General features: G+C 36.8%; 1 protein-coding gene across 12 annotated transcripts; it reads right to left on the reverse strand.

Moving 5' to 3' along the window:
- Positions 1-1,934: 1,934 nt before the first annotated feature.
- On the reverse strand, positions 1,935-20,343 carry LOC126195319 (protein HEXIM1). Of its 12 annotated transcripts, none has more exons than XR_007538578.1 (5): positions 20,238-20,343; positions 14,321-14,439; positions 14,083-14,164; positions 11,251-11,373; positions 1,935-2,210 (listed from the first exon to the last, which is right to left on the reverse strand). XR_007538578.1 is itself a non-coding variant. In XM_049933880.1 (5 exons), exons 1-2 carry the CDS (start codon positions 20,160-20,162, stop codon positions 14,432-14,434), a joined length of 1,200 nt encoding a protein of 399 aa, XP_049789837.1. In that variant the 5' UTR covers positions 20,163-20,290; the 3' UTR covers positions 1,935-2,210; positions 11,251-11,373; positions 14,083-14,164; positions 14,321-14,431. The 12 variants fall into 12 exon arrangements, 9 of the variants coding, with proteins under 9 accessions (XP_049789837.1, XP_049789835.1, XP_049789839.1 ...); XR_007538579.1 differs by having other exon boundaries at positions 20,297-20,322; XR_007538577.1 differs by having other exon boundaries at positions 20,215-20,316.
- Positions 20,344-20,838: the final 495 nt, after the last annotated feature.

Raw genomic sequence — 20,838 nt, forward strand, 5'->3', positions numbered from 1 at the left:
AAAGTCCTTTGCTGTCTCTTACAGAATTACAGTCATCAGCAAACCTCAAACTTTTTATTTCTGCTCCCTGAACTTTAATTCCTACTCAAAATTTTTCTTTGGTTTTCTTCACTATGTGCTAAATTTACAGATTGAATAACATTGGGTGTAGGCTACAACCACCTTTCCCTTGTTCTGGTCAACCGTTTCCTAATGATTCATCTGAAACTCTGGTTCCTTCAACCTATCCAGGCCCCATCTCCTTAATTTATCAAATTGTGCTCAGAGACTACATCTGCTGGAAATGTCTAACAATTTCAAATCCGGTTCCGAAATGTCTTACCACTGAAACCTTTTGGCGTCTCCAGGTCTCTCTCATGTGTATACAAACTTCTGTCACGATTCTTAAAATAAGTGTTAGTGATGATTAATTGTTCTGTGTAAAATTCTACTAAGTAGCTTCCTCTTCTCTCCCCCCCCCCCCCCCCCCCCACGACTGTATTCATCCATTTTTCCTTCTCTTCCTTTTCCTACTATCTAATTCCAGTCCCCCATCACAATTACATTTTTGCCCCATTTCATTATCTGAATAATTTCTATTATCTCACCACACATTTCTTCAATCTCTTAATCATCTGCATTAAAACTGTGCCAAATATAATTGTGTTACTTATTGCATTGACAGTATGATGTATTTAATTGCTAATATACATTTGTATCAGTTTTGTGGAAGAATTACGGCAACACTACATACAGATTATTATATCACTGACATTATGAACATTGCATGTCTCATTTAGATCATCATGATTCTAGAAGACTTACACAAGTAATTGTGCCAAGATCTGAATAGTGTGTGTGCCTGTTGGGAAATTTTTTTCTGTGAATTTAATTTAAATTGGCTTTAAAAGTAATCATGTTACTGCTTACTTAGTCTACGAAATAAAAGAACAAACTGCAAACCTGGATAGTTAGAAACATAGTTATAACTGTTTCTCTCTTGAAGAGAAAGCTACACAAAATTTACAATACACTGAGTTTTGTCGTCTTCTTTCCATGTATGTTTCTCTTGAGTGCTATTCTAGCAACTATAAAATTGGTACTCTTCTGCTGATTTATAACTATATGTGGATAGTTCGATTCTTTAAATTGTGTAATAAATTACATACATTTAACTTCATAAGCCACCCATATACAGAAAGAGGTACTAATTATAGCCGCGAGCAAATCGTTATATTTTTCAAGACCTGAAATTACATAAGGATGCAATAACATCATTAAGCAAATGCATACTCTAATCTCTCTCAAGCCAATAAACAAAACAGTATTTGTGTGTAGTCACATGTGAATCAGCTGAAGATGAATGGTTGCCTTCTCTTATTAATGTTACTGCAAACATTAATTTGGTTTTCATCTGGCACAGGAACACTGTTAAATAAAAGAAAATATTGTAACAAAAATTTCATTTGAAATAAATATGTCTCAACAAACTCAGGTCAACACAGAATAGAGGCATTCAGAAAAATCTGATTTTGGTTAACTTTCACATGCTGTTGAGTGTCCAAAGTGTTTCATAAAAAGAAAAACAATACACCAATGAACAAATAAAAAAGAAAAGTCTGTTAGATAGGACTTGGAAACAGTGTGAGGAGCTTACACAACATAGGCTTGAAGATACTCCACACGCCATACTAAACAAAATGCCACACCTAATTAGAGATCTAGGATCTTGTTCAATAGATGGCAGTAGTGGACAACTTGCTAATTTAAAATTTAAAAGTACATCACAGTAACTACATATATTATTACAAGTTGTAGATTATACTTAGTCATGTGGAAATACCCAGACAAAATTAAATGTGGAAGGAAAGGAATATGTGCTAAACACATGCGTGTTCACCACTAAAAAATAACATGTAAGGGGCACCGCACATGACAAAAATGAAAGCGTTCCATCACAATACATAGAACTTTACTTACTCAAAAATACAGGCAATATAATAAACTTTAGGGGTTTATTCTTAAAATCAAAAGATTACAAAAACTTTACATGGAGATGGTACAATCCTTCATTAAGGAAGTATGAAAGTATTTATTCATGACACAAAACTTTTACATTTACAAATATTGCTCCAAGTGGCCACTTCCTGCTTCTGTACAGCCCCTGAGCCCACATTCCATACTTGTGCCATGTTGTGGGACACTCCTGATATGTTTCAATTTTGGGTCCCCTGCAACAAGTACACAGACTACAGGGCATTCAGTAGAAAATGACAATCTCTACTCATCCTAAATTGCACAAAGCCATTTATAAGAAAAATGTTACATAAGTAACATCTTTTCTCTGTAATGTACCATACAAAGTGTATTGAAAGGTATGTTACAAGGTATGGTGGTTGGTAGGTTGATACCATCTGAGGATATGGTGCTAATAAAGCTATGTCTGAAAACAGTTTGTTTGCATGCTAATTGTCTGAAACATGGAAGAGGATGCACACAGTTTGGACAACACAAGCTAGGCAAGGAGAAAAGGACACAATGCACATTACTGTCTGTAACACAAGCTTCATTCACTTTCATAAGGTGTTCATTATGATCACCACCAACTTGATGCATTTTGTTTATCGCCTGATGATGTCTCGAACTACTGGAAAGATTCCTGGCATATTGCAGATGACCCCAGCAGCTACTTGTAATCATGCCACACGATCTAGTGGTGACTCCATGGCTGTCTTGTATGTCAGGAATTTTCATATACCCCCAGAAATGAAAATACAATGGTATCAAGTCTGGTGAGCGAAAGGCCAGGCTATTGGGCCTCTGCGTCAACCCCATCTGTTGCCAAACGTGTCACTCAAGTGGCCATGTGCGACATTGTCAAAGTGTGCTAGAGCACCATCCAGCTGGGTCCACAGGATACACTGGATGTACAAAGGCACCTAGTCCAACAATCCCGATAAGACCTCTCATAGGAATACAAGGTAACTGGGACCATCAATGGGCAGAGGCATGATGTACAGGGCTATATGGTAATAAACGCAACCTGCTCACATACTGGCAGTAAAATAACATTGGTGGTCTTGGATATGCAAGCCATGAGAATATTCTTCCATCCAAACATGGCTGTTTCTGATGTTGAACATGCTGTCCCCAATAAAGGTGCACTCACCAGAAAACAGGATACATCATACGAAATGAGGATCCTGTCTTTTTTTTTTTTTTTGAGGAAGCATCAGAAAAAGTTGACGAGGGACATCATACTGAGTCATCACATGAGCCTTCTGGACTTCATGGGGATGAAAGTGCTCATCATGCAGAATGTGTCATGTGTGAGACAACTCTTGCTTGCAGTTGCTCTGCAAAATGCTGTCTTACAGCTTCAGCAAATTCTAGTTTACAGCTTTCCTGCAGGTGTCCAATTTGGTGACCATTAGGACACAAGCTGGCCATTTCCTGTAAATGTCTCTCCAGTCTTGCAAAAGTGGTGCGGGGAGTCTGTGACGTTTGGGTAATGGTCTTCGTAGAACCAGCAAGCCTCTCTCAAGTTCCTTTGGGCTTCCCTGTACACAAGAAGCATGTTTATGTACTCTGCAACTGTGTACACAACTGCCTTTGTTCGTTCCAATTTTGTGACAGCAACATGAATGACTGTAAACTATGTACAGTATGAAACTACAGAACAAAAGACAGCACTGTATTTTACCACTGTCTACATAAGACTGTTGAGTTCTATGTATGTCATGTATCAAATGAAACACTACCACTGGGGAACAATCTGACCTCACAGTACCCACAGTATGCTCTCTGTTGCTTGTCTGCATTGTTATGTTTATCTGTGATCCCATTTTGGAGATCCTACTGTTTTAACAGTGTCAGAGTGACTACAATTTACAAAGTCTCCTTTACTCATTGCCTAGCATGTGTAGTTAAAACTGCCTATGGCCTCCAAATTTCAGAGACACTAGTATGCAAACAAAGCATACTCGATGTTACCTATCTACCTACCTACCTACGTACTCACCTATCAAGCACCACCTCTTGTAACATACCTTTTGGAACATTCTGTAGAAATGAACTGACACTATCTACATTGGATATGTCCTACAATTTTATACAACCTGTGAAATTGTGCAAATTTACTTTCTGAATAAAACTATATATAAATAAAAGCTCCAAGGCAAAGTTAGAAGTTTTCTTTCATCATATTTATAGCAGATTTTCATAATAAGAAACCATACAACACAAAATTAACTATGCAGGTGTTGCTTACTGCACTGTTAACATTGGAGGGCCACTTGATGAGAAGAAGCAATGTCTCTGGAAAGAAAGAAGTGCTTTGGATGCTACGTTTTAAAACACACACACACACACACACACACACACACACACACACACTCTTCTGTAAAACAGTACGTATATGACACGATTCTTTTTTTTTAAATGTAGATTTTTTACTTTTGCAATCTAGTTTGGAGGGGGAGCCAGGGGTGGGGGGGGGGGGGGTGTAGTGGAAGTGTTACCTATCCCAAGGAACCTTAACAAAAGCAAAAAAAGACTATTTTCTATTTTTTGAGGCTACATAGAGGTTTAATTTCAACACTGTAGATTGTTTTATTTTATTAGCAGGCACTATTACTTACGCATAGTACATGAAACTGATGAAAACCCAGATAAGAATGACATAGGGTGATGTTCCCAAAACAAAACTCTGTGTTATATTGGTACCATTCAAAATTAGCAAATCACTTCATTATCTTCTTTTCTTCCACATATATAAATCAGTACTATGAAATACGACTTCGCAGGGACTACTCAGGAGTATGTCGCCATCAGATATGCCAACTAGCTCTGCAGATGGAGCGATTGAAAAACTGTAGCACAAGATAAAGGAAATTATTTTGGATAAAAGATGAACATTTAATTTTGATGGGTGACAAATTTGGTACTAGCAAAAGGAAAAGATGGAGAAAACAGTAGGAGAATATGGATTTCTGCTTACAGCATAATTTAATCACCGCTAACATGTGGTTTAAGTATCATAACGGAAGACGGTACACGTGGAAGAATCTTGTGACACTCTAAAGTTTCAGACATAATGGCGAGACAGAGATTTTGAAACCAGATTTTAAACTAACACAATTCCAGGGGCAGACAATAATTTATTGGCTATGAAATGCAGACAAACAAAAGAAATTGCAAAAAGATAGGAAATTAGGGACATGTGACCTCATTAAATTGAAGGAACCAGAGATTGCTGAGGGTTTCAGAGGGAGCATCAAGTACTGTGACTGAATAGGGGAAAGGTATACAAGGGAATATGAATGGGTAGGTTCGAGAGATGAAATAATGTAGGCAGCAGAGTATCAAGTGGGTAAAAAGGTAGGGCTCAACAGAAATTCTTGAATAACACAGGCGATAATTTAACTGACAAAAGCCTAAAAAATGAGTGACAGATGGTGTAAAATGACTCAGCAGGAATGGTATATATATATAACAGAGGGAAACATTCCACGTGGAAAAAATATATATCTAAAAAGAAAGATGATGAGACTTACCAAACAAAAGCGCTGGCAGGTCGATAGACACACAAACAAACACAAATATACACACAAAATTCAAGCTTTCGCAACAAACTGTTGCCTCATCAGGAAAGAGGGAAGGAGAGGGAAAGACGAAAGGATGTGGGTTTTAAGGGAGAGGGTAAGGAGTCATTCCAATCCCAGGAGCGGAAAGACTTACCTTAGGGGGAAAAAAGGACTGGTATACACTCGCGTGCGCGCGCGCGCGCACGCACGCACGCACACACACACACACACACACACACACACACATATATATCCATCCACACATATACAGACACAAGCAGACATATTTAAAGACAAACTCTTTGTCTTTAAATATGTCTGCTCGTGTGTGTGTGTGTGTGTGTGTGTGTGTGTGTGTGTGTGTGTGTCTCTCTCTCTCTCTCTCTCTCTCTCTCGAGAGAGAGAGAGAGAGAGTGTATACCTGTCCTTTTTTCCCCCTAAGGTAAGTCCGCTCCCGGGATTGGAATGACTCCTTACCCTCTCCCTTACAACCCACATCCTTTCGTCTTTCCCTCTCCTTCCCCTCTTTCCTGATGAGTCAACAGTTTGTTGCGAAAGCTTGAATTTTGTGTGTGTGTCTATCGACCTGCCAGCGCTTTCGTTCGGTAAGTCACATCTTTGTTTTTAGATATATTTTTCCTATGTGGAATGTTTCCCTCTATTATAACTATATTTCACTTGTTGTGCACAATATATGAGAGAGGAGAGATACCCTCAGACTTCAGAAAGAATGTAATAATTCCAGTTTCAAAGAAGACGTGCTGACAGGTATGAATACTACCAAACCATCAGTTCAGTAAGTCATGATTGCAAAATAATGACAAATTATTTATAGGAGAATGGAAAAACTGGTGAAGTACGGCAAATCTGTGTTTATAGCATTTACTTAGAGAAACTGTATGCAGCTGATTGGTCAGGTCAGGTCAAGCAGTGTACTGGGTGGTGACAGCTGTGTTTGAATCAGTTGCAGTGTGTAATGTCAAAGTGCTGGAGGACAGTTCAAGCACCCTAACAGTTTGTTTAAGAAACATGGAAAAGTGTGGAGTTCAAGATTGAAGTGGCATGTAGTTTGACTGCATAACAATGTTTTCAGGGACTGTGTTACGTGTGTGGTGATGCACCACTGCCATATCGTATGGCGTTCAGATGGGTGAAAGTGCTTCAGGATGGCAGGGATGTCATTCAACACCAGCCTATGAACAGAAATGACCTGGTTCTTCTCATCCTGAAAATGTGCGCTGTGAACCAGCTGGTACCAAAGTGATGGATACTGTTACGTGACTTATTGTTGCTTACGACATCCATGTGTTAATCATGCATATGTTGTACTCCAGGGGTAGATAGTCACTGCACCCTACAACTGCTATTTCTTGTGACATCACCTTTCCCCACACTGAGAAGAATGTGACAGCACCTTCTGGCATTGTATCTCATCACCCTTCATGACAATGCACGATTCCACAAGATGAGCCCCATGCAAGAGTGCCTCCATATTTGGGAGTGGCAAGTACTGTAACATCACAGTACTCACCCTATATGAGTCCATGTGATGACCTGTTTGCCAAAATGAAGGAACCTCCTCACTGCACATAATACAACACAAGATGTAAGGCACAGCATACGGCAGTCCTAGTGAAACATTGGCAGGATGGACTTGTTGAAGATGTATGATGCTTAAATGTGTGTGGGGAGGGAGGTGGGGGAAGCTGATCAAGATGTGGGACAACTATATGTGAGTACATAATAAAGTGAATGTCTATCAATAAAATCTAGTATGAATTCTAATAGTGCTGCCACTTTTTTTATCAAACCCAAGTAACAACTTTAAAGTTTGCTAATAATACTGTAATTCTGTCAGAGATCGCAAAAGATTTGGAAAAACAGTGAATGGAATGGATACCATCTTGGAAAGAGATTGTAAGCAATTAAAGTAAAACAAGGATAATGGAGTGTAATCGAATTAAACTGAGGGAAATAGATTATGACATGAAAAATTTATAGTAGTATATTGAGCATTGCTATTTTCGCATTAAAGTAACAAATAATGGGCAAAGTAGAGAGGATATCTTGTGCAGACCAGCAACAGCAAGAATAGCATTTCTGAAAAATAAGAATTTGTTCACATCTAATATCAACTTAAATGTTAGGAAGTCCTTCTGAAAGTGTTTGAGTGAAGCCTTGTATGACTGTGGAATATGGGCAATGAGCAGTTCAGACAAGAAGCGAATAGAAGCTTTTGAAATATGTTGGTACAGAAAAATGCTGAAAATGATATGAGTAGATCAAATAAAAAATGAGGAGGCACTGAACCTGTTAAGGTTTAAACTTAGTAACATACTTTATTATGTATGCAGTGGATAGACTGGTGAACAAGAAGTAGAGTATCAGTAAGTCCAATAGTAGTCCACGTTCGAGGCAGTAGTTGTCACAAGCTGGCCAGTAATATGCACATCATATGGAGCATCAATGAGAACTGCTGTTCTGAGTGGAGCACCTACTTATATCAGGTAGGTTGGCCATAGGATCCCGCAAGGTGACATGGTGATCGCTTTGAGGGTGTGGCTTCTTTTGAGCATTTGTCTTGTGGGAGTCACTCTTAGCTCGGGAAGTACAGATCTATTTCAGACAGTCGTGATATCTCCATCTCACTGTTCAAGCTGGTGACATCAGAATCGAACTGGTGGAAGAAGAAATTTAGCATACCACTTAAGTAATGCATTGGTTGATAGGACACATTCTGAGGCATCAAGGAATTGTCAATTTGGTAGTGGAAAGAAAGTGTTGGGGGTCAAAATTGTATAGGAATACCAATTAGTAGGTTCAAATGGATGTAGCTTGTGGAGTTATGAAGGTATGAAGAAGGTAGCACAGAGCTGCAGCAAACCAGTGTTCAGACTGAAGTAGTCGTCAAAAGTGACTGCAATGAATTTTGGCAGAGTATATTTTAATATATTATACTTCAAGGAATACAGATGGTTTGAAGTGAATCAGTGAATTTTACACTACTATTGTGACATTTTCTTTTCAATATCAATATTGGCTCTCTACTGCAAGAGCGACGCATTCTTTTTCTACTGATTGGTTTTTACTAGAGCTACGAGCTTACAATAAAATGTCATACTAAGTACATACGTAGTTACAATTAATTTACTGTATCAGATATCAGCACAGATTACAATTATCACTTGGCCCAGATCTATTATGTCAGTACCTGCACTACCAGCAATTTGTATGATGAACTGTAGATGAGCTTCTGTCTGAAGCTATTTATACAGCTGGAAAATGCAAAATTATGTCTGTGGAATTCTAAACCTTTGTACCAGAGATGGTTAGTAGGAGAGAGAAAGTGTCATGAATTCACTGCCAGTTTTCACCTATTTTTATCCATTGTGTTACTTATGTGTGTACCCATTTTGCATTGGGTAGTTTTTATTAATAAAGCATATTACTTTACAAAAGTTCAAATAAAAATAGAAGCAATAAACTGTATATTTATCAGAAAGCAGCAAGTGGATATAAATAAACACCCACACTAACTTAACATAATTAGAGGTTACATGACTCAATTGACTGGATTGGGTTGAAGGAAACAGTGATATCCAGAGGCTATGTGAGACATTCTCCCATGATGTTAAGTTTGAAGGAAAATCATCTGGAAAGGGGGAAACAAATTAAATGGACACAGCTGTAACTCATCTTGCATTTTCTTCGTATCAGTCTGCTGCTACGTGTTACTGCATTTTTCTCTCTTTCTTTCTATGACTAGCCATTTTGGGTATCCGTAATTTATAAATATATTAAATAGTTTGACAAAGCAACAGTTTGACCTGGAAGTAATGCAGTGATATATATGATGGTAAGAAACATTTAGTTCTCACTGCAGTATATATAATTCATCCCTTTTCCTTAACAGTTCAACAAGAGTCTGAAACAATGAGCCACAAAATTCCCACAATTTTTCTGTAACTTTGTCATTATGGTGCCACAGCTGGCGCGTATAAACACAATGTGAAATAATACAATTGTGTATATGGACTGGAGAGGCCAAAATGCAAATAAAGTTTTATTTCAGAGCTTATTGTGATGCTATAAATACAAAAAGTAATTTTATAATGTGGAATAAAACAAAGTTTTCATTTTTTAGGTAGTATTATCGATAACACACACACAGAGAAAAACACACTTTCTTCAAAGTGAATTAGAATAGTTTGCACTGACATCTGTATAACAAGCCAAGACCACCGAAGGTTTAAGGAAAGTTCTTGGTCACCAATGGTGTTTGTTTGTTCATTTAACAAAGAATAAGGGCAGTAAAAGAATATTGTTTATAAAGTCAGAAAATTGGCACTATGATTCATTGCTGATGCAACAGTAGTGGCTGGAAGTGAACAGTATTTGGCTTTTGTGCTAAATGTAATTTTACAAACAAACATTATAGGTACATGCAAGGCATAGAAGTAAGGACGAGGCACACAAAGTCTTTTATATAGCTAAATAGTGTCTAATACCCAAGAATGTAAAAATCAAGCCTAGTTTTGAACATATTAAATGAGTGTAAATCCAAATACCGGTACGGTCCTTTGAAAAGTATATGGCTGATTAGCTTCTGCAAACTTGCCCTTTCAGAGGATGTGCTTTATCTGCAATGTTGTCACTGTCAACTAATATTAAGCCTTAATTTTTCTTTCAAGCTTTTTCTGGCATTTCAGCAGACTGATTTATGAACCATTTTCATACAGTGGTATTTTAACTGGAGTAACAATTCAGAAAAAGGGCAAATATCAACATTCAGTGTATTTATTTGGTCAGCAATATTATCTCCGAACAAAAACACTATATTTAACAATATTTGCAGTTACTACTACAAAAGTTTGGCAAGGATACATCATGGCATTATATCCACTAAAGACAGTTTATGCAAGTGCTTTCTTAACGTAAGTGAAAGAACATGTTCAAAACAGATGCTGTCAAATATGAAACAATTTTGTGTGTGTTCCATTTCATAACAGACTGTCCCAGGAAAAGCTTTAGCTATTGGTGTAGTTACATTTATGTATTTCCCCCCCCCCCTTTCCTTTGAATTCAAAACCTCCAATGGGGGAAAGGGTGTGGAATCATGCCACATACACAAGAAAAAATATTTGTGAAAAGATGTATCAAGTATGATCATCAAAATTAAATTACTTCACTATTAATGCTTTAAAATCTCTCTCTCTCTCTCTCTCTCTCTCTCTCTCTCTCTCTCTCTCTCTCTCACACACACACACACACACACACACACACACACACACACACACACACACACACACACACACACACACACAGCGCTCTCACGCCCATCTGCAGTAATACTGTGGTCGACAAATACATGCGTAAGTCAGATACAGATGACTTGGTGCCTTCCTTAATTTTTGTTTACTGTTTGCAATTTCCATCAATTTAATACTTATTTTGCACCTACAAAGCAGCTTGTAACTGGCAAATTTACATTACAGTTTCACAGTACTGTGTAGAAAAGTACCACATATGAAATTAGAAATTTGGCCAGCCCTACATGGAATGAGCACTAAATTACAATTTATTAGGCACAAATTATGCCCCATATGACTATTCATTGAGATTCTTTCATCAAGAAAATTCTAATTCGCATTTTTACCAGCAACTTCAAATGGAATTGCAGATATACCATTAGCAGTGCACAAAAAATGGCTCCTTGAACAAAGATATATCACAATTTGTTGATGTCCGATCTGTCAACAATCTTCTTTCTCCATACACCATGTTGACGAATAAATGGTGGTGGATAGATCTGGAAAAACAGGACGGGATTGAGATTTAGTTACACAATATGATCACTAATAAATGTGGTTCTTGTAATAGTATGATTAAAACTTTAAACAATGGTAAGTCCTGGATGGACTACTAATAATATTATAAAAAGGATAGATGGCTACTTGCTATGTAGGAGATGTTTAGTAGCAAACAGGCACAAGGAAAAGACTACTATACAGACGTGTGTGTGTTTGTGTGTGTGAGACGTATCTCCTCTACATGGTGAGTAGCAATCTGTCCTTTTCATTTGATTAAAATTTTGGAACAGATGCACTGCACTGCATCTATCACCAACTATGTCAAATGATCAGTATGCTAGTTGTGGTAAAAATGTATTCATAAAGTAATACACCATGACAAATTATCAATTGTTGCTGTAAATAGCCGTTAAGTGTCTCTAATGAAGAATATGTGATAAATACTATGTCTGCTGAACATACTTTGTTTGTAAACGTACTAACACACTGCACATCAAAGGAAGCTGACGTAAGTATGATTCACTGAACATGTAGAAAACTGAAGCAGATGTAACACCTCAGCTAAAAGTATACTGAAATCCACATGATGACCACTGTTTTTTGGATCTCACAGGGCATCATACTGTGTAATTGGAAAACAGTAAAAAGTTACTAGCTATTACCATTCAATGTTATTGGATTGCTTGCTTGGTGATTTGAAACTATCAAGATCAAATGTACAGAACTGCTCTTATAAAACGCAACATACCTGCCTACACAATAACCACTGTGATATCAAAATTAATCAAGCTGCATTTAAAAAATGAATCCACATTCACCACATGGGAAAGAAATTTATTTTCTGAGGCAATGAAAAAACTATTGAGATCACCGGTTATTTTTGACAGAGTTTTGTTTTTCTAAAAACAGTGTTATTTACTGTGTATTTTTATTCCATTATTAAACTGTACAACAAAATGATGCTTATAGTAAGAATATTTTATGCAACTCCTCTGAACAGGCATAAATTATAAAAACAAATTTTAAAATGGCATTCTTCTTCAGCCTACAAATCTGTATTAAATCAAGCATGAATACCATTATTTTTTCTCATTTTTCCTGTCTCTATGGAGGTCAGCATTATATATATATATATATATATATATATATATATATATATATATATATATATATATATATATGGGGTTTGGTGGCGTTAGTGGCCAGATATTTGGTATATATGAATCATATATCTATAACTTAACTTAGTAACAATATTCAACGATAGGACGAGAATTTTAATGAAACAGTCTTAGAACTGGGAAGTTCATAGAACATTATCACTCTCAACAGTCAATAATTCTTGGTATCAGCAAGTGGTAGCACCTTTGAGGTACATACAGCTTGGCATCTTCTTACTGCAGACGAAATAAGATGAACTAGACAGTGGATGCTGTCTACACCTTCTAAAACATTTCTTTCAAGGTTATTCCAAAGATACTCTATGGGTTTTAGGTCGCAAGACTGAGCAGACCACTGTAGCAATTTAATACTGTGTCTTTCAAACCATTCAAACACTGCTCTGGTAACATATGATCTAGCATTATCATGCACATAGAGGAATTCGGCCCTGTACTCATGAAGGATCAGACGCACCAATGGCTGCAAAATGTTTTGAATATAAAAAACTGCTCGTGTCCTTTTACGAAAATGAGGTCTGGTTTTCTACTGGTCATTATTCTTCCACAGACCACAATAGAAACTCGTGTATCTGCTGTAAGTTTCTAAGCCCTTCTCCATTACCTGGTTACCTACAAGTAAGCACTGTTCTTGAATCTGGTGGGACTAATCTGTAAAGAGGACTTGTCCTCACTGATCCACTGCCCGATTCGAGTAACAAGAAATTTTAAAGACTGAGAGTCCTCCTTCACGTAGCACGGTTTTGATAATTGGGTTGAAACAACTACATTACTTTTGAAAGGTACTTTTATTCTGGCAGTTAAAGTTCTTTCTCACATGACTCCAATGCACAATAATCTGTCTTGGCCTGCAGTGGTAACCCTTTGTTTTCTTTGGTGCCTTTCTTCTGGGCTGACAAACTGTTGATAATGAGTCCATATTCTTGAAAATAGCCTCTTCCTGTATTTAGAGACCTAGCAACAGCTTGTGTTCTCCCATTTTCAGTTACTGTAATTGCCTTAAACATTTCATCACAGTTTAAATGACAATGCTCTTCCGTCATTGAATCTATTATTAACAGTTTACACAGTTCCCAGTCGCTTATGTCCCCTGCTAAAAACACAATTTTTTCCAATGTGGCTGTTCTTCGGACAATTCTGATGTGTGTATCAGAAACGAATTTCAAGAGCCACACTGAAACTATTACCTTAAAATATCTTTCAGTGCATATAGGAAATATTCTATGAATATAAACGATGTTTTCTTTTGATTTCAACTTTTCCTAATTCCGATCAGTCTTTAAACAAATGTGTAATGTGAACTGTCATTTGCAAATGAAATTTCAGAAATTTTTGTGTATACTGATGTTTAATCATTACTAACTTTCCTCTGCACCATAATTTATTTGCAAAATATTACTACCTGCTACCTACAGTTCTCTCTCTCTCTCTCCATTAAGTTCAAATATGTACCTGTCATCAAAATTTAACATACAGCATACACCACTTTCCAGGACAAAAACTTGTTCTTAACACCCAGTATGTGCTTACCTGTAGTGTATGCTGCAGACCCTCCAACTATCTCACCATTGCTGAGATACCTTCATGATGCCCCCAGAATACTAATCAGATCCTATAAATGTAATTCATACATATCACTGGAAAATTCACTTAAAAACATACAATGTTTGTATCACCTTTTCAATTAAGTACCTAACTACAAACTTTTTAATTCATTTCAAACTATAATACAACCTTGTTTTTCACATATACTTGTAGGAAAACTTACACTTTCAAGCAGAAATGCAGGACTATGGGAAGCCATGTTGTATTAGCATTATCACCTCCAGGCCCCCTCATCCTTTATGGTATCTGCCACAGTACCTCAACTCCTGATGACCTACAGCACTGAGAATGAAGATTGTGTTTTTAATTAGTAGAAACAGATACCAGGGCTTTTTAGTGTGACTGTTATGCTAAATAAATTTTCTTAAACACATCTTAATCTAACAGCAAGCACGTAGAATCCAAGATTAACTTATGGGGGAAAAAAGACAGTTGTATAATACATACTGGGCAAAATTGCAGCTAATCCATTGGCAACATTCTTTAATACTGACTGGTCAATACCTCTATGAACATTTTAGGCCCCCTCCCATATGTTAATAAAACTGATGTGTCCCAAACCCAAGATAAATTTGCAATACTTCGAAGACAAACCAATCAGAAATGAAGCTTATACATGAAGTGTGCCATCTAAACTTAACATTTATACAATGCAGAGAGTTTTATAACAGGTAACAGCAATATTTGTATAGGGCAACTACTGGCATATTATATAATATTATTCCTCCTATGCCAGATTTTACTCCAACTGACTAAGCACTGGGCTCAGGACAGAATTCCAGTGTGCAGCTATTTTTGAAGGGGAGCAAATGACCATTCTCTCATGATGAGATGCACAATGATAATGTGTAAGGTTTTTGGATTGTGTAAAATTTAAAAAAATTTTGAGCACCATAATAGAACTTTATACTTATTACACTTACAAACTTAGTGCAAACAGCATTTATTCTGTATGTAATTTCTTGGGCAGAGTGGTACTGCAATTCGTTTGTTCTTAGTCGGGAGAGGAGGATAAATTTTTGCAAGCCCAAGACAGGTCTACCAAACTAGTTGCCTCCTAACTCTGAGGAATAGGAAAATAATTATTTTTTTATCACTACCAACTCGGTACCTATCTGTCACAATACCTACCTAATCTCCCATTTCTTTCAGATACAATGTTTCAAGGTCTGTTCTCAAACGTGCTTTGGAAGAGTGCACTGACCTATACAACCCAATACAAAACTGATGCATTTTCTAATCAAATAATATTAAAGAGAATCTGTGTAAATACCCCATCTGTTTTCATGAGTAACCATGGTTTATTTACTTTGATACTAGCACTGCAAAAATAGACATATTTGCTTCTCCAGAAAGAAGTATTTTGCAAATATTAATGGAAGATAGTCTGACAAATTCTGGATCACCATGACCATTTACATTTATAATTATTCCTCGAATTTGTGAACATATAACTCAGAAACATTTTACCATTCCAACATTTTTCACATATCAATCCACCAAAACCAGCTACAGAAATAATATTCACAGCTGATAACTAGTTTTGATCACAGAGATCATCATTAGTTGACCATGTTGTGCATATATGTAGGGAATTTTATTAGTTTTATGATCAGCCTTGCACTTATTTACTCTAAAGAGTGTCCAGAATCCATGTGAACTGTTGCATATCAGTTACCTGATTTTGTTCAGCACATCAGCCAAGAGCAGAACTCAAGACTAGTTTAAGCTGACATGTCCACATTTGTTCCTGCTACCCTTACAGACACTTTTACGTAAGAAAAGAATCATGGTTGCCATCTCAATTATGAATGTGCTGATTTATATTTATTGCTTCTAGAAGCAAGTTTTCCTGAGTAACTTAATTTGGGGATCCCAGACATTACACTGGTACCTAACTGAAAAACATTCATTCCTGCAACAATTAATCCAAATACAAGAGGTATTACATATAAGGCAGATGAGGGACAACTACAAGGCCTACCATAAAAATACACACCCATTTCTTCCTAAAATGAAAATCTTCAAATTTTGTGCTTAGTTGTATATTGTTATCAAATGTCACCTCAACATAGCACAAGTTAAGGAAATATATTTATTTAATCAATGTTTAGCACAGTTTGGAAAGTTTTCTTGACACTAGTTTCTCTTGTGACTACCTACTTACACAACTAACTTTGTATCAGAACCAAAATCTAGTTGCAGTAGGGACATCCAACCTGCACTACCCATTTACTTCCTGTCTGCAAAGTATCTGGAATACTGGGGGCTCAAAAAACACTGAAATGCGACATGTGATATATATATGTATATATTTCAAAATCAAATATGAAAAATACATCATTATTACAGATATCTATGTGTATTTCAAACGGTCCACGTTTATGTATGATTGTGTGTATGTATCTTCAAAATACCATTTACACACCGGTTTGAGTTATTTCTACAATATTTGAATTTCCATAAAACATAATTGCTACCATTTATACATTGAAAATATGGCAGATGTGTCTTAAAAGTAATATGAATAACAAAGAGCAGCCTTTTATCTTATGCAGTTCCACCAAGAAAGCAAGACAATTCTTTCACTCCTTTCCACACTTCAATGAACTGCTTTTCTTTTCCAGTTATTTGCTTACCAAAAATCACACCTATCTCAAGCTTTAAACACCAACAAATCAAGGCTTACCTAATATGTTTCTCTGTATCAAAATACACAAATTTCCAATTATCAACAGCAGCAACTGTCCATTATGTGTCACCTCTACTCTTTGCTCACCTCAAAACGTCTGTTTGCCTAAACCTATCAGTATTTGGTTTGAAACTATATGAGAGAGAATATATTCACACAATATTTCGATTCCTATCCATTATTAAAATATTTCACCTGTTAGACACTAATAACTTCTTGAAAGGTCATTGTATAATGAACTCTGACAACTGAATTACTTGTTTTATAAACTGCATAAATCAACATGGGGCTCAAATACTTGCTAACAATAAAACTAAAGTAAACCCAGTCTAAAAGAGCCAAAGAATACAATTGTCACTCTCCATGATTATCTTGCTGAATTTGTAATACATTAAATTAATAACTACTCTGATTATATGATCTTTCAAAAAATTTGATGGTTTCACCTGCTTTAAAGCATGGTCAGTGACACTTTACATACAAAGTAGTGATGACTAGTGTAAGTTATAGGAAACTTAAAAAGGTAAAATTGCTGAAAACAGGCCATACAAATGTTTTCATAGATAGCTCCTCATTTGCACAATCTTTTTCACACAAACTGAAGAGAATGACATGTAGAAGTCACAGTACGACCATAACTTTGATGCACAACAAATAAGTTATCAAAACTTCTGTTTTTAAGTTGCTGTATCGAATGTCTGATACGAAAGTCTGCCTACAGTTCACTAAACCAAAATAGGACATGTCTGTAATGCATGCACATGTATTACATTTCTAGCTATCTGTGATTATGTGCTTTCAGTGGGCAGGATTAACAGGTGTTTCGTAAGTTATGTGCCCGATGACTCCCAAGTACATTCAGGCATTATTTGTACAAAAGCCATACTAACTGTAAGTCATGATATTATGTTATGTAGGTAATTGGACTTCGACATCAGAAAAGCACACAACTGAACACAATAATTAGTCATGATATTATGTTATGTAGGTAATTGGACTTCGACATCAGAAAAGCACACAACTGAACACAATAATTCTATCTAACTTTACACAATAACTTTTGTACTGTAAAAACAAGCAAATGACTGACACACACACACACACACACACACACACACACAAACAAAAAACTGGCCAACCATCCAATCAAACTACTTCCACAGTCACATTAAATAAAAAAAGAATAAATATCCTATCTTTCAAACCGATATATATTTAAAATTTTGCAGAAAACAAAAACCTACCTTAGAATTTCAAGGATTGTAACAGTGGTATCAGTGTAGCTTCTTATTTACAATGGTGTATATTTTCAATAATGTTACAGTGAAAATAATACTAACATATGTACAAAGAGACAAATATGACTTTCTAGAAGCACATTGTACAAATATAGAATAAATGCAATATTCCTCATCTATAAAACAATTTATACTCCTATCACGGCGTTTCTTGGAGCCGTATCAGGAGTTTTTCTACAACAAATTCTGAGCCATGAACACGTTATCGTAGTATGTCAATGACGCTGACAAATGTGATGTCCTGGTGTTAGTGGTATCTTTCGAATTTCATCTCCAGTCTCGAGTCTGCTAATTTTAGTTTTGGTGAAATTCACTACTGAATAAAACGCAAATCAAAATTGTCTCATAGCTATCAATAAAAATTGAATTAGTTTCAAAAACTTTGATAAATATTATCGACTGAATAAAAAGACGAAGGGAAAGACACTTTGCACCAGGCAAATTTTCAACTGCAGCGGCTTGCACGAAACTTCGACATTTGAACCAACTTTGACAGTGCTATTACTAGTCATCAATGACTTTCTCCCTCAGCTCAGTCTTCTGCTAACGCTTGCAATTTTGTTGCGATAAATACTTTAAGGGGACAATATTTAACAGAGATTCCATGGTTTACCTTTAATCGAGGTAAGACTGATTAAAATCTAACCATATTAAAGTCACAAAGCACAGTACTCTGAGAATCTAATACTATTCTCTCGCTAACAAAACATTGACAATCAAAACGTTACTGGAAAACAAGATGCACCGGATAAAGCAGTACTAGTAGTTCTCAGTCAGATTAAGAACATCAATATGTAAATATTGAAAGCTTACACTTATTTACTTTGTTCACTGTCCATTTCGCTACTCTCCAACCGGGCAGAACTGCTGCCTTGTGGTACAACAGTTTCTGGCTCGGGCTCTGCCGCAAACACTTCTGTTAACGAACTACCATTCCTTTGAATTTCGTCTGAATTTTTGTGCTCTTCACTGTCAATTTCCTCTCTCATATCTGCAGTCCCCTCATGTGCCGGACTAATAGGGACATCAGCTGTCGATTTGTCAAACTGAACATTTTCCGGATTTTCGCGGTCAGTTGCATCTATTTCTTCATTTTCGAATCTCACTGCATCAGTCTCTTCACAGTCTTCCATCTCATGTTCACTTTCCGAAGAATCACTGCCTGTTGAGCACGAAGTCGATGAACTATCACTTTCTGAATCCACAGACGAAACAGTCGAAGAATTTCTTTTCATATAAGAACGAAGATGATCGTTTTCCCTTCTAAGATGATCGTTCTCTCTCCGCAACTGTTCGTTCTCGAGTTGTAACCTTTCAAGTTCCGCTGCATCCGCCACTCGTTCTTCCGATACACTGTCGGCGCTCACCTGATCAGTAACCCGGTTGCCTTCAAGAGATTTCACTCTTGTCTCCAACATTTCAACCTTCTCCTCCAGCATCAGACATTCTTGAATTAGTTGATTTTTCGACATAGCACTTATCCTTTCTGCGTGGAGATCTTCATAAGTATTTGTGAATTCTTTACTAAGAAATTCGCCTTCGTCTTCCGGCGAGGAATAAAAATAATCATCCTCCGAATCCACGCTAAAACTCGAATCTCGCGCTCTTGGTGGTCGTTGTACAACCGGGACATTTCGAAGATGGTCATCCAATCCCTGAAGATCGTGATCCGCCATCAAAAACTGTGTCGTGTTAAACGGCGCTTCTGGCTGTCCATACGCATATACTTTAGATCGTCTGTTATTTGTCGAACGCTGTTTATCATCTTGCCAAAGACGTGAATACGGTTTCAACCTGCGTCTCTTCGGCTTTCCTCTTCGAGTCTTCTTTCGCTTTCTGAATGCAGTACCTTCACCATTTGTATTAGCGGTGTCTTCTTCCTTTGGCCCGCCATCCACTTGCGCGTCTGTCGGCTGCATATCTGGGAGGTTCTCAATACGACGCGCAACGTCACTCGGTTCAATTTTCAAACAAGCTTCTGCAATCGATTCTGCAACTGCAACGCCTCCAGACATTTGTAAACAGTTAAAAGGAATAGTTTCTCAAATTTTTAACAATGAAATTTACCAATAAACGACAGCGACACTCACTAAACGCAAGAGCAGCAAATATGTCTGCCGTTCTCACCGAACTCCGATCGCCATCTTACCCAAGGTCTCCCACATAACCAGCACAGCGCCAGCTTGATCGTTAAACCGGCCTCCTCATGCCCAGCGCTGCCAACCACAGCCTTCTAAATCTTCCATAGTCGAGCGTAAAAGTCGTGATTTCAAACTACCTAAAATGACTGCGTGCATATAAAAAACATTACCTACATGTCTTTTGTAAACTTATATTTCATTTAGTTACCGTAAATGTTCTAGAAATTCAACAACAGTAAGAAATTGCATATGTTTTGTAGATAAATTAAAAAGTTGCAAGACGAAAAAAGTGTTCACAAATTACATTATAGAGAATTTAACGTAGATAAAACCAATACTTCAACTCATCTGAAATAGAAATTAATATAGGTATTGTGACTATAATGGCTTTATGCGTACAGTCTGTATTTCGTAAAATAAATTGACACTAAGGGATAGCTTTGGAACGGCGACGCACACAACTTAATTCTGTACGAAATTGGCTTTATTGTTCTGATAAAATTATTAAAGTTCATATATCTCCTTTATCAATATCTTGTTTCGCATTAAA

Source organism: Schistocerca nitens, chromosome 7 (genome assembly GCF_023898315.1).
Source record: "Schistocerca nitens isolate TAMUIC-IGC-003100 chromosome 7, iqSchNite1.1, whole genome shotgun sequence".
In the NCBI taxonomy this organism is placed as follows: domain Eukaryota; kingdom Metazoa; phylum Arthropoda; class Insecta; order Orthoptera; family Acrididae; genus Schistocerca; species Schistocerca nitens.